This window comes from Arvicola amphibius, chromosome 17, assembly GCF_903992535.2.
Source record: "Arvicola amphibius chromosome 17, mArvAmp1.2, whole genome shotgun sequence".
In the NCBI taxonomy this organism is placed as follows: domain Eukaryota; kingdom Metazoa; phylum Chordata; class Mammalia; order Rodentia; family Cricetidae; genus Arvicola; species Arvicola amphibius.
This window is the reverse complement of record NC_052063.2, coordinates 3,932,690-3,951,316: the sequence shown is the minus strand read 5'-3', so window position 1 is coordinate 3,951,316 and position 18,627 is coordinate 3,932,690. Positions and strand designations below refer to the sequence as shown.

The 18,627-nt window shown below is 44.6% G+C and overlaps 1 protein-coding gene and 1 pseudogene across 1 annotated transcript in view; both read right to left on the bottom strand.

Moving 5' to 3' along the window:
• C17H12orf42 (chromosome 17 C12orf42 homolog) overlaps positions 1-18,627 on the bottom strand; it is an 88,381-nt gene that overhangs the window by 38,820 nt on the left and 30,934 nt on the right. The window contains exon 3 of the mRNA XM_042054260.1: positions 2,608-2,719. Coding sequence (XP_041910194.1) covers positions 2,608-2,719 — 112 coding nt within the window. The remainder of the gene's footprint in view (positions 1-2,607; positions 2,720-18,627) is intronic.
• LOC119803611 lies at positions 14,609-16,879 on the bottom strand (annotated as a pseudogene).

Sequence of the window (18,627 nt, the reverse complement as noted above, 5' to 3'; positions counted from 1 at the left end):
TGCATTATAGTTAATGAAAGGAGTTCGATATAGGAAATTGCATGTCAAAAGATTCTATTGATATGAAAACCTAGGAACGAGAGAACTATGAAGATATTAAATAACCTGTCTGTCATCAGAGTCTGAGGGGCAGGGGCTGATTCCAAAGCCTATGGTCTTGCATTTCCATCTGTCTCTAACTGCTCCTTGAGACAACTGAATCCATCGCTTCCCTGTGTTAAAGAAAAAGGTGGTGGTCCCCCTTCCAACACCAGTCTCACTAGGGGTCTTCCCAGCTCAGATCCCCATCCTGATACAGCACCCAGGACCAACGTGCTGTTTGTTCATCTGTCCTAAGGGCTACGTAAAGTCAAGTACACATCTCAGCTTTAAAGAGTCCCCGATGACAATTACCCCCACCCACTGGTGCCCCTTGGCCGTAGAAGACTTCATGGCCATCAGTGGAAGCCACATGACTCTAATGCAGGGCATTTATCAAACAGTTACAGACACAACCCCAGCTCTCAAGATCCTCGGCCACTGAATGTTGAAGTCCTGCATGCTTCAGATGGATATAGTGGTCTTTTGGTCATTCTCTGAATTTTGAAAAGAATTAGGATGTAGGCATTTGCTTTACTGATTTACACCAATTGCCTGAAATAATGAGGAAATGCCTAGTGGAGCCTTTGTCTGATACTAGCTAGAGTGGGGTACATCAAAGCCCACTTTAATATGTGCTAACAAACCCCTGAAATATGAAATCCTTACTACAGTCGTCTTTTGGTGTCCAAAGGGGACTAGTTCCTAGACTCTTTTTTCACTGGTACGAAAACGTGAGGTTGCCTGTGACCCTTACATAAGAAGGCATAGTACTTGTAAAAAACCCACAGGGCTTCCCATGCACTTTAAATCTTCTCTGGACTATTGCGATACATGATGATGATAATATGTATATTATGTAAATACTTCCTATGCTGTGTCATTTAATATAATGACAAGATTGAAAGGTCTGCATATGTTTACAATAGACCTATTTATCATAGCCATAAACACGTTTTGAGCTGTAGTTTGCTCAAACTATGGATATAAAGCCTTGGATAAAGATCTCATCAAAATTATACAACCCAGGGCATTGAAACCGCCATAAAACCAACAAAACCTTTCAATCGCCCTGATATTCAAGCATACGTAAGAAACGGATGAAGCAGCAGCCTGTCTCCATTTTAGGCTTAAAAGCCATCTTAGAGCAAAGACAAGCTAGGTTCAGTCCTGTTTATGACCAAGCCTCTGTTTTTACAGGATCGGGCATGCCCCACCTGTAACCTTAACCACAAACGGTTCTGTATGGTCTGTTCCAGGAATGGCCAACCATGTCTTTGTTTCCACAGGTTATAAAATCACCTGTGACTACCTTGTTCTGACGACCTGCTGTGATTCCCTTACTTTGATCACCTGTTACGTTCTGCTCCTGTAACCCCACTCATTGCCCCCCACTTGGAAGCCCCCTACCCCTGAACTCTATGAAAGCCTCATCTCCCCACGTCCAATGTTGACCTTGTGAACCCCACCTTAGGTGGAAACAGCCCATGTACACAAATTTTAAAGCGCTTGTTTTAATTAATTTGGCCATGATGGTTTGGGTCTGTGGTCTCTCTCCTCATGTCTTTGGGATGAACACTGGTGACCCTATTGCGTATGTAAATAAGCAAGAGAAAACTTTCAAACATTCAAAATTAATAAAGGAACAGCACCAAGATCAAAGCACAACTATGATCTGCCTCATCAACTATTGAAAAATTATTACTTTTTCTTAGATAATAAATGGGTCATTCGACCCAGTTCCTTTTCAAGCCAGGGAAATACTCCTCAAAATGGGGCTTACCAGTAGTTCCCAAATGCACCATAGTCCGCAGTGTGTGTGCACAGTAGATAAGAACACAGCTGCACATCACATTGGTCTCGTAAAAAAAAAATTACATTCTTGGAAAAAGCTTGCCTTCCATGAATTTAGTTTGGAAAACTATCCCCAAGCCCGTCTCTCTTTATCTCTCTGTCCCCACTCCAAACGCACACGTTGGGACAATTTAGGCACAGTTTCCACAGAGGCCCTCCTAATGAGCTTCATTTTACCAGGTCCTTGAGACCCAAATTAGGCCAAAGTCATTAGGCATAATGTAAAACTATAAGTCTAGGAAGAAATAAGGTTTTCCTTTGATTTGCTTGGTTTTGGACTTTGAAACAGGGTTTCACTGCTTAGCCCTGGGTGGGGCTCACTATGTACAGCAGATTGGCCTCCAAATCAAAGAGTTCCACCTGCCTCTGCCTCTTTTACTTTTGAGACCATCAGCTCCAAGAATAATACATGCTTCTGGCTACATTTGCTACTCTTTCTGAAAACAAAAGCAACAATGAAATAAAGCCGATAAAATAGGTGGGATAAAACCCTGCTAATGTCCACGAGCCATGGATCCGGCCAAGCTTTGAGCCAACCTCCCCCTGGATTTTCAGACTTCATAGACCAATGAAGTGCCTCCTTCATTGCCGTGGCGGGAAGTACTAAAGGGTGAAAAGTTATGGTTTACGCTACAGTTTCTTTGGAAACCATGGGATTTCTTGGGGCTAATTTACCTGGAAACGGTAGAAAATGTAATTTATCCGTTTTATGTGATGCAGAGAAATTCCTCATGTGAGTGAGAAACCTGGAGCAGGGCAAGGCTGCTTTCTCAGCGCGAGGGTTAGGCTGTGAGGCAAAAGAGAAAAACAAACCAGACAGCGTCAGGGCTGTGACTCCACGCGGACACCTACAACCCTGCCTTCACTGAATGAGTGACCTTGTAATAGCATTTTTGTCTCTTTATTCTTTAAACGTTAAGATTCTGGAAACAGCTAGAGTTGGCTCTCGCTGCCCACGGCATGTGCACACATCCCACCCACCCCCCCCAATGTGCTTGACTAAATTAGTGAACATTTTCTGGTCATGCAGAAATTACCCTCTATTGAGTTCCACCGTGTGCCAGAAATGGTTGAAACTGATGTCTTTGTAAAGGGTGACCAAAAAAAAAAAAAAAAAAAAAAAAAAAAAGAACAATAGGCTGGGTGGTGGTGGCGCACACCTTTAATCCAGCACTCGGGAGGCAGAGGCGGGCGGATCTCTGTGAGTTCGAGGTCAGCCTGGTTTACAGAGTGAGTTCCAGGACAGGCTCCAAAGCTACAGAGAAACCCTGTCTTGGAAAACGAAAACAATAACAACAACAAAGGACAATAGATGTCACATGGGGATGCTTTTGTTTTTGTTGCTGTTGACAACAAGATGAAAACAAGATAAGGTTAAGAGTAATGAGGAAATGTTAGGAATAGTACTCTTCATTTTGAAAATATTTGTTTTTAATTATCTGCATGTTTGGAGGGGGTACATGTACACCGGGGCTGTGCCTACAGAGGGCATCAAATCCACTGCAGCAGCTGGAGATCCTGGCAGTGTGAGCCTCTCCGTGTGGGTGCTGGGAACCAGGTTCCAGTCCTCTGTAAACACAGTAAGTGCTTTTAACCATTGGTCCATCTCCCTAGCCCCCCATCCCTGCCCCCACACTCTAATTTATATACGGAAATAAGATACGGCTTCTCAGACAGAGGTGCTTCTTAGACTCACAGGCAAAGGGGGTAGCTATGTGGTGACATAGGAGGTCATTACAAGCACAGGGGGTATCTAGCAGATCAGAAGGTAGAGATGTGGGAAGGCGGAAACAGTCAGGAGATAAGAGAAGGGATGTTTAAGTCAGCTGTTGTGACCTTGAAGGACTCCAGACCCCCCCCCCAAAAAAAAAGGAGAGGGGAAATAGCTACACATATTGAATAAATAACAGTGAATTAACCAAAAGGATGATTTCACAGAAAAGCAGTTCATTAAAAGCTTAACTAGTACTAAAAACAAAACAAAACACTCTTAACTGTGTTTTGTCCATAACTGTCATTTTAAAAAATCATCTGGGGAATATATATTTTACAATACAAATCCTGACACAAAATGCCTACGGCAGAGTACAGGAGTAAACACGGAATAAAAGAGAAATCTACCCAGGCAGCTGATACAGATAACAGATAACTTCCTATTTATTAGAACACGGTGCTGGCTCAGTAGCACCGCCCAGAAGCCTACTGCACCAGGAGGTTCTCCTGCTCCCCTTCTGCTAATCCGTGGGTCCGCATCCTTGCAGAATTTCCAGCTGATTAAAGACCTGGACGACATTTTGCTGCAAAGGATTTAATGCTGTCTATAGACGAAGAAGCTGGCGGTGAACCAGATGCCTGCCTCTTCCTCTACCTGCGGAGCAGAGGACTCTCTCTTCTGCGATCTAAATAAACTGAAGGCCAGACATCAACAGCTAATGCGGTCCATGGCCCCTTGTCTTATTCACCCAACCTTGGCATAGCTCTGCTACAGGAGACACAAGGCTTTACTGGTCTCTTTTGGATAGAACTAAATAGAACTGATGTTCCAAAACACACATTAAAGTGCATTGTTATGTCCAAAGGGTGCATTTCATGGAGTTAGAATTGAACTGGGACGATAGAGAACGCACGGGGAAGAGGCTGCCAGGGTCGAGACAAACGAACCAGACTCCTTAAGAGGGAACATCTCACCCTTGGGAAGGGATGCCTCTTTATGAAGATCTGTTGCAATCGCTCGATTCAGTGTCTGAACTAGGCTCGTGCTCTATATTTTAAAGCGCAGCCCCCCCACCTTTCTTGGGGGGCGGGGGAGAGCAAACTTTCACCACAAAGACACAAGAACAGTCAATATTGATCTTCCTGACAAATGGCGCACCTCATGCCACAAGCCGCTCGAGCGTCTGCTCAGCACGGCAGCCGTCCCCTTTGTCGGGACATAATGCCAAGTGGTCTCGTGCGCTATCAGCTGCAGATCACAAATATTGAAAAGAAATAAATTTCGCTGAACGAAAAGCACCTTTCTTTGTTCTGCAGCCCTCTCTCCTCCCAAGTCATGTTGATTTTGGGGCTGTGCATACTCCCAGCACCTGTACTTTTCAATTGTTTGTTTGCCAAGCCCGTTGCGGTTTTTCTTTCTTGGCTTGAGGATCCATTCTAAGTACAGTAACCAATGAAATCGTGTTTTCTTTCTCTGTTGGCATTATGTAAGGGAAGCAGCCGCTTTGGGCCACCTACAGCCACGGTAATTAGAGGACACAGGAGGACAGAATAAGAAATCGGAGCTCCTATACCTAGCCTTCTCCCGTAGGATCATGGGAAATGCATCTCCCCTGCAGACCAAGAGCAAAAGCAAGGATTTCTGCAGCAGCCTTGTTATTTGGCTGAGGTTTTAACGCCATGAAAGGCGATGCTTTCTAACTTGTTTTGCAGAAATCTGCAATCATTCTTTAATTGAGAATTGGGCCCTAAACGATAAGAAAGGCTCTTGCAGTGGCGTGCGCTACAATCTGAAGAGTCACGGAGGCTGAGTACTTGCCGTGGGAATGGAGAACGAGAGGATCTCCAAAGCAAAGGGCAGGAGGATATACAGCGTTATGAAGAGATAAAGGGGAAACTAGAGTAACGGGAAGAGGTGTAAAGAAGAGAATACGGGGAGGTACAACTAATGCTGAATGTCATATGGAAGCCTACCACTGTAGAAGTTTTATATATATTTTATATATATTTTATAGTATGTTCCTTTTATATAGGAACACACACACACACACACACACACACACACATATATATATATATATATATATATATATATGGAACATACTATAAAATAGGGAAGAGAATGCTATGCCGCCAAGTAAAACCACCAGTTCCAGAAATGGGGTACATCTTTGAGTTCTTGGCCAAAGGGGTCCCACATCCCACAGAACCACATAGCCAGCATTGCAAGCTGTCGCCAGGGCGACTGGTCGTTCTCTACAGACTGCTGGCCATGCCTTATCACTGAGGGAAACACTTAGGTCATTCACACAGAGAAGCTGACTTCCCGCTCAACTAGAAGCCTCACCCCTGCACTGCTGGGAGGAGCTCTGTATGCTGGCAGAGGAGAAAAGGAATCCTTAGCATCACCCTGCCACAAACCCCGGGGATCCAAAACAGTAACCTCCTCCCTTTCAGGGCACACAGAAGGGCTTCTGTCACTTTTCTTTCCAATTTTATTTTACTTTCATGAATCTGGGGGTTCAGATTACCAATACTGGATCTACATGGTTTGGGTAAAACAAATACTTATATGTGGACCCATCCTTGCAGATTCCATCCTATTGACTTTAGTTCAGGACCAGTGACAAACTGAGGTTCTGTCCAAACTCCCTGAACCGAGGTTTCGCAGTGAGAGACTGAAGAAGCCAGGCTGCTGAAGCTATCTGACCCACAAGGGTTCCTTTCTCTCTTAGGATGGGCTGAGCTGGGTGGGCTGCATTCACACACTCTTCTTCCTGGGGCCTGGATGCTGTATTTGCAAGATGGGAGTTCAAAAAGCAGTCTGTGTTCATGGAAGTTAATTTTACTTCAGGTAAAATGGATTGATTCTGATAAGGCTGCCACTCACTCTGCCTAGGGAAGAAATTCCTAAGTAATCTACTTCTCCCCCAAATTAAAGGGACAGCGCTCGCTACCAACCCTTACGCCTACAATCAAGAGGTATGTTCTATCGTTGCCGATACATGCAGTAGGCGCTAGAGTAAAACGCTGAGACTACACTCCTTCGGTGCGTGCAATTGCAGCTGCTTTCAGCTTCTCGCAGCATCCAAAGGTTACAGGAAATCTCAGAGGAAACGTGGAAATGCCATGGCCCTTGTGCAGCAGGAAACCCAGACCCATGTAAAATGGATTTGTAGAAAGAGTCGTTTCTTATACAAAGCCATCCTGTGGGCTGGAGAGATTGGTCAGTGGTTAAAAGCACTGGATGCTCTTCCAGAGGATTCTGATTCAATTCCCAGCACCTACCTGGCGGCCCACAATCATCTGTATCTCTGGTTTGAAAGGATCCAATATCCTTCTTATGATTGCCAAAGAAACCAGGCGCACATGCCGTACACAAACAAACATGGAAGAAAGCAATCACACAGAAAATAGAAAATAAGTAAACTCGAAAAGTTTAAACTATTCTATAAGAATAACCAACTCTAGATATACTAAAATTTATATAATTTCTCAAATCTACACCAATAGTGTCAGAACGTATAAAATACACTAATCAATGTCAGCAATGTCTCTACATGAGAAGAAAGGTTCTTTTGAAATTAAAAAAAATCAGAAATTATTTACAATATTGAAAATGAAATTGCTAAAAGCAAAGGATTTTAATAATGTTCTCATAAGTAGGTTTATAAAAAATAAGCCAGAAAAATTTTTATGATCAATTAAGACATAACATTAATGAAGCATTATTCATCATATTATAGAAAAATGATGCCAAAATATCATTTTTTTAATTTTTCAAGTCCTGATTAATATCATATGTCGCTAGTATTTATGGAACATTTATTAGCAATAAGATATTTTAAAGCTAGAAGCTTTATTGTTTTATTACCAGTAACAGGTGGCATTTTTATTTTGCTCTGGCACCCACAAATATTTATTTCCAGGTCTTGACAGCATCTGTAGAATTTTTTTTCCAGAATAAATCTTAAATTCTCAGTCAGTTGGGCAAGGCCAAAAATTCTGAGCCAAGTGAATAAATTCTGCATCCCTTCCCTGCATCATTGAGTGGTGGTATTTCTAACTTGGGAGATCACTTCCCACCTCAGCTTATAGTATCTAAGCCCGGTATCTGGCCATCTGACAAGAAGACAATAATAACGTCTGCCATCGACCGGAAGCACGTCTTCTCTAGAGTTGAGAGACTACACAGCTCATGCACACTCTTGTGTCCCCCTCTGCTCTTTGGCATCTCGGGCCAACGCCATGCTGATTTATGTTCTCTTGTGATCTATCCGGGTGATATTTGTTTTGTTGATAGCCTTTGTCTCTGAAACCTTTAAGATCTCTTTGTCACTATTGAAAGGAGTCTCACAATAAAGAGCCATGGTGTGGGTTTTCCTCCATTGTGCCCGGCATTCCAGCCACTCCTTCCGACCTGGAAAGTCCTGTTTTGCAGTTCTTATGAACCTTTTCCCCTTTTCCTTTTTTCTTTTATTTTGTGTGTGTGTGGTGTGCGTATGAAAATAATTTGTAGTCTCTTTGTGTGTGCCCGCACTCTTCCTCCTCTCTCTCCTCTCCATTCCTCCCTCCATCCTCCCCTTCGTTCTCATTTCCCATTTTTTTTTCATGTTTCCTTTCTACTTTCCAGGGGCTTCCTTCCCTCACATGGCTCCTCTCCTCCTCTCCGGTGACTTTCTTGAACATATAACCTCACTTTTTAAACGTTGGCATCGCAGCCTTGTGTCTGGGATATTTCGTCCTCTTCTCTCATTTGGGGGGTGTATGCAGGGTCAGGTTTGGAGGGGTTTTGTCTGGTTCTCTCCACACTGCTCCTCTGAACTCCATTCCTCTGTGTATTTCAGTCTGTCCCATGTTAAAGACTTCCCTCGGGGACCTGGCGAGGCTGACTGCCCATTCACTTTTTCTTTTATTTTCTCCCTTTTAAATTTATTTACTTTGAGAATGTCCTAGGTGGACACAATGTGTTTTCATCATATCTATCCCTCCGTTTCCACTCTCGCTTCTCCCGTGTAACCTACACACACACTCCTCTCACAAATACATGGCCACTTCCTTCATAATTATAGTTGATATATATATATATATATATAAAGATAGCTAAATACAAACTGCTAAGCCCAATTCATATACCTATGTGTCCTTGGGTATAGGGACGGTCAACTGCTTGAGCACAGAGAGCCTAACAGGGGGCTCGTCCTTGAAGAAAAGCGACTGCCCCTCCCTCAACAGCCATTGACTTCCTGTAGCTCAACTAGATAGAGGTGGAGTCTTGAATGGACTGGAATGTTGACTGGTAAGGTCTTGTATGTATAACTTCACGGTTGCCAGTCCGTGGGCACAGCATCCCTGTGATGGCCAGCAGGCACTACAACAGCCCACTCACTTTGTATAGCAAAGCACTCAAAGTCTAGCTCCAAGCTTTAGACTCAGGTGTGCAGGCCACAGAAAGTGTCACAACACCACCAAGGGACAGCGAGCCTGTCTTTCCGGTGACAGATTCCTGGGGATTTGAAGCCAAGGACGTTTCTCAAGCTTGCTTGTTTATTTTCTCAAATCCAAGGCTGGGACATAGTCTCCTGGCTGAAGGCATTTAGAAGGCAACTAAATAAAATGGCAAGACATGACTGTACCATCTCCTGGTCATTCCCAGGACTCGGGCTCATTGCTGCTCTTCTCCACTGGGTGGACGGTCCTCCCTAAGCTTTGGTTTCCTCAGCCAGGTGCTGGGCATTCTGCAAGGCAACCCCCATTGTTGGGAGCAGTTTCTATTGGAAAAGAGACCCAAACACAGAGGTGGGAAGGGAATGGATGAGTTGAACAGAAATTTTCAATGAACATTGAAAAGGAGAAGCAAGGATTACAAAGTCTTTTTTTAAAAAAAATTATAATGGAATAAGAAATATAGTCTCAGTTCAGATATACAGACACACCTGGGTCCTCCTAACCACGGAGAAACTAGAGAAACACCGGCGATCCATGTGATCACAGTTCTCAACAGTGTCTGAAGTCCTTATGTGCCCTGTTGGTCCTAGGAGTTTGTCCTGGTATCTTCCAGATGAACTCAAGTTACTATGTGTACTTCGTTATTAACTGACCTGTCAAATGGGGTCAGTTTCCCTTATCTATTGCTTTTATTGGACTATAAATAAAATGCAGCTGATCTCCTATCTATGTCATTCCATCCTTTATCATATACTGCACACACACACACACACACACACACACACACACACACACACACACGTGAATATTTGAGACCCAAACACTGAGTAGATGCCTGCATTCAGAGACAGAACATCACAAATGTATAACCGTGCACACCTCAGGAACAAAGTGGGAAAAAAATATAAGATAGGTCAAGACCTCCTTGATAGCTGTTGAAATGTATATGATAAATAAAATTAAGCTTAAAGATGTTGCTTTTCAACAACATATAAATTCCAGTTCCTTTCAGGTCCTCTTTAGTGGTGAAGTTTGTAGTCTACTTGAACAAAGGAACCATAAGTCAATTATCCGATGATTTATTATAAAACACTTTGCCTACATTGGATATGTGGATGTGTAAACATCAGAGCCCTACACCCCCACATCACAGGACCCCCACCATCACAGGCTTCGCATTTCAGATTTCATTAGCCAATAAAACCAGGTTTATTTATAATAAAGTTAAGCCTTTCAAACCACTGACCATGGAAACCAGATTTTGAAATAATTCAGATTTGTGTATCTGTTCTTTCTAATTAAGGGTAATATCGGGAAGCGCAGACAGTGGGTAGCATTGTTCCAGCACCATGGATTTAAGCAAGAAAATCTGATTATCGGCTCATGTCAGAAGCCAAGCGATAATGCAGCTTAGCATTCGTTTGGGCTTTTTCTTTGGCCAAAAGATAATTACCGTTCATGAGGCCTTACGTAAGTGTATCTAATATCTAAGGCCCTAAAACTTATGAATAGCTAAAGCATACAATGGGCAAAGAAGAATTATCATACTTACTATTTCTATGCCTTGTTCCACCACAATAATTTCATTACCTAACAGAGCCAAAGCTCTAAAAATCAAAGAATCATTTCTTAAAGGGCAAGAAGTTGAACACGCTGGCAAGGTTTTCTGCCCGATTTCCTCTGGTGAAAGTTATTTCTATCAAATAAGAAGCAGATGAGGCAGAATTTTAATAGGAAATGTACCAGAGCGGACTAGGAAATACCTAACTAGGTCATTGCACAAACAGATCTCAAGCTGGAGGAAGATGCTGTTTTCTTCCACGGGCTGATACTTCTCAGGCCACAGCTGAGTGGGAAGCTTCCTGCTGACAAGCAGAGGCACAGCCAGAGCTGAAAAGCTCTGAGAAAAGCGAGAGCAGCTGAGGGAGCTCCACGGAACACAATCAGTGTCAGTAGGGATCACAGAAGGCAGGCCAGAGACTCGGGGCAGAAAATGATTTGAACGAGTCGCTTGAAACTTGGCCCACGAAACCATATCCAGCGGAGAAGATGATGAAATGAAGCTGTGTTCAAGGTAATGGGCAAAGAAGCCTTTATAGCAACTACTCTGGTTGATATCTACAATGTCTTCAGCTATACATTTTTATTTTTTAGCAATATGTTTTGCGTTCTTGTCAGTATGTAGCAGAAGCCCTAACACTTTGTTGAGTCCTTAGAAACACTGTAAGACCAGTGGTTCTCAACCTGCGAGTCACGACCCCTTTGGGGGTTGAACAACCCTATTATAGGGGTCACATAGCAGATATCCCTCACAGCAGATATTTATATTACAATTCATAACAGTATCAAAATTTTTAACACGCAAAAGCCAGTTGTATTTCTATATACCAACAATGAACAAGTACAAACCAAAATCAGAAAAAACAATAACATTTACAATAACTCCAAAAAAATAAATATTTAACAAAAAAATGTACAGGATGTCTGTCTGCTGAGGCCACAAAATGCTGATGAGAGAAGCCAAGGGGGTAAAGATGAGCTGCTCACAGACTGAACAAATACTCTGAGTGTGCCAAGCTCCCCTCCAGCTATCTATACATTCAATGAAATTCTAGTCGAAACTGATAAGTTTTATACACATAAACTGATTCTAAAGTTTACATGAAAAGGTAAAAGTAACATACGTCAAAATCAATTCAGGAAATGCAAACCTGGAAGAATGGAAGCACTGGATTAAGACTTACTACAAGTCCTGGTCCTCGAGCCTGAGCAGAGTCTGCACATGGGCCCATACCCCTGTGCTCCCCCAATAAAGATGCAAAGGAAATTCAGCGGAAAATGAGTCTCTTCAATGATTGTTGATACAATTGGACATCCATTGGCATGTGCTCAAATACAAACAAAGGCAGACAATCCTCATGCACTAACTAGATATCAACATGTAGGAGAATAAAAATAGATCCATATCTATCACCATGCACAAAACTCAAGTCCAAATGGATCAAAGACCTCAACATAAAGCCAGCCACACTGAACCTCAAAGAAGAGAAAGTGGGAAGTACACTTGAACGCATTGGCACAGGAGACCACTTCCGGAACATAACTCCAGTAGCACAGACACTGAGAGAAACAATAATTAATAAATGGGACCTCCTGAAACTGAAAAGCTTCTGTAAAGCAAAGGACACAGTCTATAAGACAAAACGGCAGCCTACAGAATGGGAAAAGATCTTTACCAACCCCACATCAGACAGAGGTCTGATCTCCAAAATATACAAAGAACTCAAGAAATTGGTCATCAGAAGAACAAATAATCCAATAAAAAAATAGAGTACAGACCTAAACAGAGAACTCTCAACAGAGGAATCTAAAATGGCTAAAAGACACTTAAGGAAATGCTCAACATCCTTAGTCATCAGAGAAACACAAATCAAAACAACTCTGAGATTCCATCTTACACCTGTAATAATGGCCAAGATCAAAAATGCTGATGACAGCTTATGCTGGAGAGGTTATGGGGTAAAGGGAACACTCCTGCATTGCTGGTGGGAATGCAAACTGGTACAGCCCCTTTGGATATCTGTATGGCAATTTCTCAGAAAATTAGGAAACAACCTTCCTTACGACCCAGCAATACCACTTTTGCGTATATACCCAAAGGATGTACATACCACAAGGACATGTTCATAGCAGCATTGTTTGTCATAGCCAGAACCTAGAAACAACCTAAATGCCCCTCGACCGAAGAATGGATAAGGAAAATGTGGTACATTTACACAATAGAGTACTACACAGTAGAAAAAAATGACATCTTTAAATTTGTGGGCAAATAGGTGGATCTAGAAAACATCACATTGAGTGAAGTAATCAAGACCCGGAAAGGCAAATATTATATGTACTCACTCATAAGTGACTTTTAGACATAAAGCAAAGAAAACCAGCCTACAAATCACAATCCCAGAGAACCTAGACAACAATGAGGACCCTAAGAGAGACTTACATGGATCTAATCTACATGGAAAGTAGAAAAAGACAAGATCTCCTGAGTAAATTTGGGGCACGGAGACCATGGGAGAGGGTAGAAAAGGAGGGGAGAGGAAGGGAGGGGAACAGAAAAAATGTAGAGCTCAATAAAAATCAATAAAAAAGAATCATCATGCACCGTCAATCATGGATTATTTTAGGAAAAAAACACAGGAAGCCTTTGGATTTCTTAGATGTGACCTCAAAAAGGCACAGCCCATAGTCGCCAAATTAGAAACGGTGTTCGGTGAGAGCGCTAGAAACAAAAAGGCAGGCTGCAGTCTCAACTGGGGAACAGCACAAAACATCTGACAGAGACTGCATTCCTACAATACAAGTATCACAAACCCCACAGTAAAGAGAACCATTTCAAACTGAACAAAGGACTTGAATAGACTCATTGCCAATAAAAGATATCCAGGTGATAAAGAAGAATCTGAAATGATATCCACCAACAGCCAGCAAATTAAAACCATGGTGAAACGTCTTCCTATAGCAGTTAGGGTGGCTAAAGAAATACAGACAACACCAAATACTGGTAAAGATTCAGTATCGTTGTCTACATGTGGATTGTCTAAGCCTGTGTTGACAAATGAGTCTGACCTTGTGGTTTTAGAGAGCACTGTCTTCCAGTTTACTGGGCTGTGACTGGTGCGAATCTATGGCATAAACTGTACTCTGTGTGCCATATTTTAACGAACCTTAAATGAACTCTGCAGGGGAAGATCCTCTAGACCAGGGCTACTGTGGTCACTGTCTCTCACTACTGCATTTGTATTTAGTCTTTATTTTCACCTAAAGCCTTTGGCAAAGGTCTTCTGAACAGGTTTCCACAGTAAGCTTGTCAGCGTCTCAGGCTGCAGAGTTTAACTGCCCTTAGTGTGAAGCAGCTGGAGGTAATGGGAAAACACATGGGCCTTCCTACAGGCACGCTCAAGGCAACTGTGGTTTGATTTGGCCTGGCTGCCTGTTCCACGTGGCTGACCCCAACTCTAGGAGAAACAGCATCAGTCAGGAGCTCTCAGGGCTAGGGCCTCCCAGCACTGAGCTATGTACTTAGTGGCTGGTAGTTTTGTGGTGAAGTCTCCCCCTGCTTGCAAGCGCAGGTCCCAGGGTCATCCTGAAGGGCACTCCTTCCCTGATCAAACCCCAGTGCAAGGAGTTTCTCAAGTCCTCCCACTCCCCATGCGGTAAGCGAGGCAGAGCCTGAGGAGTGGTCAGACTAAAAGTCAACTGAATTGTAACAATCTAGTTACAGAGTACTGCCTACAGACCAATCAGTGCCCAATCTGGATCTTCCCCACCCACCTGTCAAGCACCATCCTCCAGTCAGGGTTGGGAACATCTGACAAGCAGAGAAACAGTGGCACAGATAGACAGAAGGGCACTAGCCCAACCAGAAACAGACAGACAGACAGACAGACAGACAGACAGACAGACAGACAGACATGCATAGAAGGCTCAGCACTTCCAGGAGGACTGAGGATCTGCCTCATGACTTCTTTAGGCTATAGGCCAGGCTGCTGGTGATCCTTGCGGCTGCAGAGCTAGCGGGCTTGTGGTAGCAGGGGGTTTGCTCTTCTTAAAGGTGTCCTCCAAGTCCAGCGGGAGAATGATGCCAAAGAGCTCTGGAAGGTTCGGGGGTGGTAGTGCTGGTGGATGACAGCCTGGCTGAACTGGGTGCCTCTGGACCAGGAGGGGATGGGCTTCCAGGGATGAGTCTCATCATCCGTGGAGCCATCACTGTTTAGGTCCATTCGGTAGTTATCTGTGCTGATCCTGGGGTGGGATTTGGGTCCTGGTGGAGTCATTTGATCTGAGGTACAAACAGGACACTGCACCTCCAGTCACGCTTAGGGCCTTGCTGGCTCCCGCGTCTTTGGCTCTCTTTGCCTGTTCTTCCTTCAGACGCTGCTCAGCCGGGTGCTATTCTTCCTTCTCCTCCTCCAGTTCCTTCTGAAGTTGGTCCTGCTGTAGCCGCAGGGCTTTCTCTCTCTCCTGCATCTCCCTCTTGACCTGAAGACACTCCTGCTCCCTCTAGCATTCCTGTGTTCTCCACCGCTCTGCCATTTGCTGTGCCTGCTCAGGCTGCTCTGCCAGCCCCGTGGCCTCAGCTGCCTTGCGCTGCTCCTGATCAGCCTCCTCCTTCAGCTGTAGCATCTCTGGAGATGCCGCAGCTCCTCTTCCTCCTGTAATCGCACCTGTTGGAGCCGCCTGAGCCTGCGTGCCTTCTCCTCCTGCTTCCGGTGTGCCTCTGCCTCCTCCGTCTTCTGGGCAGCTGCCTTCTGCGCAGCTGCAGGCTCTCCAGACGCTGGTGCTCCTTCTCCTTAGGGTCCACACGGAGGGGAGTGTTGTGTTTCATGAAGGACTCTATGACACCGCTGCGGGAAGCAAAGTAGGCGTCATGAGCATCCGGTTCTTATGCGCTATGTTCAAGAAGGTCCGGAGGGGCCATACCACCTTGTTGGCTGGACAGGGTGGGGAAGGGGTCTTGTTCTGGAGGAGTTGCAGCTGCTCCTCCTCCAGCTGTTCCTCGTCCGGTTCACTCATTGCCTGCTTATAGCTGTGTTTCCTCCTGGCACTCGGAGCTGGTTCTCTGTGTCCATCTGTTTGGTCAAGCTTGGCTTCTTGCTGCAGAAAATGTCTGTCGCCTGGCCGGTGACAACAAACTTCGAGGTGGGCTTACTAATCACAATCGTGGTGGCACTGTGGCGCTTCGAGGTACAGTCACTGTTTTTGGAGACCTTTGGCTCCGCCTCCTTGGTGAATTTCTGCTCCGGGCCAACTTTCTGAGGCACTTCATTCAGGAATCTCTCCAGGTAACTGTGACCAATGACGAGAGCAGAAGCCTCTGGCTCCCTGTCAGCCTTCTTGGCAAGCAGGCCTGACCTACAACTAGCGTTTTCTTGTTCTGCCACCAAACAGGACTTTGTGGCTAGTGGCACTTGGGAATCCTGGGAAATCAGGCTTTGCCTCCCTGACCCAGCATTCCCAAGAGGGTTCTTGTCTGTGAGAGGAGAGAAGAAAGCACCTTCTCCTGCCGTGGAGAATCTGGGGAGCCAGAAGAGTCCTGCAGGCCCCAGAGGCCCGAGCAATCTTGAATTTGGAAGCAGAATGTCCTGCCCCAAACCCCCTGTTTTTAGAACTCTGAAGTATAGCCTTAAGGGAGCTCACTGTGACAGATTCCAGCTTCCCAGCCTCGACCTTCTTGGGTGTTGATTCCTCCTCCGGAGTCAGAATGTCTTGGGAAGCTGCCGTGTGGCTGGAGCTCGGACTGAAGATGTAGGATGGCCACCTTTGAGCTGAACGAGGTGCAGTTCTGCACGGTTGCTCTCTGGAACTTACCTCCACCACAGCTTTCTTGATCACTGGAGGAGACCCAGCAGTGGGAGAGGAAGCAACTGGTGCCACAGAGGCCTCCGCCGCCTCCTCTGGAGTTATCGGGCGCAACACAGGGGAGCCGTTTTCCCCAAGGCTAGTAGCTGGCTTCTCCACCTTGTCCTTGCTGCGTAGGTGCTGCGGGATAACCTTTTCCTCATGGGATCTCTGTTTCCATCCTGAATGTTAGACACCCTTCTCCAGATGGATTTTGGGCATCAGCTCCGGCTCATTGTTGAATTCTCTGATGAACACGCATGCGCTCAGCCTCCTCCTTACTCTTGAGCCACATCGAGTCCTTATTGTCCATGTTGTAGACAAAGTCCAGCAGTTTCTGGTCACGTAGATCCAACAGGTGAATGGGCCCTGGGCCTATGGTCCCCATGGTGGCCCTGTCCGGCGCCTCACATCTGCAACTACTACGCAGCCCTCCTCAAATGAAGCTCCCCACCACGCCCAACCCTATTTAGCTATGAAATAGCAACAAAACAATTTTATGGCTGGAGGTTACCACTACACGAGGAACTAAAAAAGGATCGCAGCATTCCAAAGGTTGAGAACCACTGGTCTAAATATTTCAACTCCTTATAACAACCTTGGGGAAGGGGCTTGGAGGAAGGGAGGGTTGTAATGTATGAGAGAAAATATGGAAGGATTGGGAAATACATGGGATTGGGGTGCATGATGTGAAATTCCCAAAGAATCAATTTTAAAAACGTTTAAAAAAATGAAAGAAAAAAATTTTAAAGTCAAAATAGTCACAGATATTATTTTAAAGAAGAAAATATTTCCTGGGCCTTAGGAGATGTTGATAATTTGATTTAGAGAAAGGTAAGACAATATCAAAACTCAACAATGACAGCCACACTTACAAATATGTATTCTCAGCTTAGAGAAGCAATGTTTGTCGTGATCACGGCACAGGCTGAATCCGGGATCCACCACAAGCAAACTGCGTGAGCTGTCTTTCCTCTGACTCTGTTCTCTCCTCTTACGAGTGGGGAAAACCGTCCCTATCGGGCTGAATCGTAGCAACACCTCGATGATGGCATGCACAGATAGTTTAGAAAAGCCTGATCAGCTAACTGCTGTTTATACAACAAGTGAAATAACTAATAAGTGCCAGTAATCCCTGGTTATCGGATTCACTAGTTGTTTAATTTGGGTGAACAGATGGAATCTGGGATGGTCTTTCTTGTCTATCCTGAGCAATAATTACTCTGCTTCCGTCTCTCTGAGCCCATGGAGCCTTGCTTAGCTGGCCCTCCATCCCCTCTGGCTGAAGCAGCATCCACAGGGCCTGCGTGGGTCTGCACCAGGTCCTCTGTGTTTATGTTACAGCCCTTGGTGTTTTTGTGAGACCCCTAACAGTGGGAGTCCGTGTGTCTCTGATTCTTTCGCTGCTCTTGGGACTCTTTTCCTCCCGTTGGGTTGCCTTCTCCAGCCTCAATATGAGGGCCTTTGCCTTGTCTTATTATATCTTGTTTTGTCCTGTTTGGCTGTCATCTCTTGGAGACCTGCTCTCTTCCAAAGAGAAAAAGGGGGCAGTGGATCTAGGAAAGAGGGGAAGTGGGGGGAGCTGGGGAAAGTAGAGGGAGCAGAAATTGTGGTTGGAGTGTATTGTATGAGAGAAGAATCTATTTTTAATTTAAAAAAAATAATGATTCCTTTACCCTTACACTAAACAACCCGACCAGGAAATGGTGTTTGAGCCGTATGTGACTATTTCATCCACTTCTAGTTATGTTCACCTCTAGTGATAAACTGTCTCCATGGTAAGCCACACCCCCAAGTCAGTATTCCCAGCCAATCTGGTATTTGATATCTATTTAATTGAAATCTTGCAAAGGAAATAAAAAAAAAAAACTTACACCTTGGCAGCTTAGACCTAAGACTGTTTTCCAGTATTTTTATTTGGTTTGACTTTTGTTCTATTTGTTTGCCCCTCTGGTTCAACTTGCATCCTACCAACTCCTTTCTATGGGAGAAGGGCGTTTTTCACCAAGAAGCATCCTTCAGTGGAGGGTGATGGTGAGCATATCCCAGACTCAAGGCATTGTGTGGGTGTCTGCTTCTTAACCAATGGCACTGTCTGAGATTGGGCTTTCCAGGCATGAAAGGGGCCATGATGCC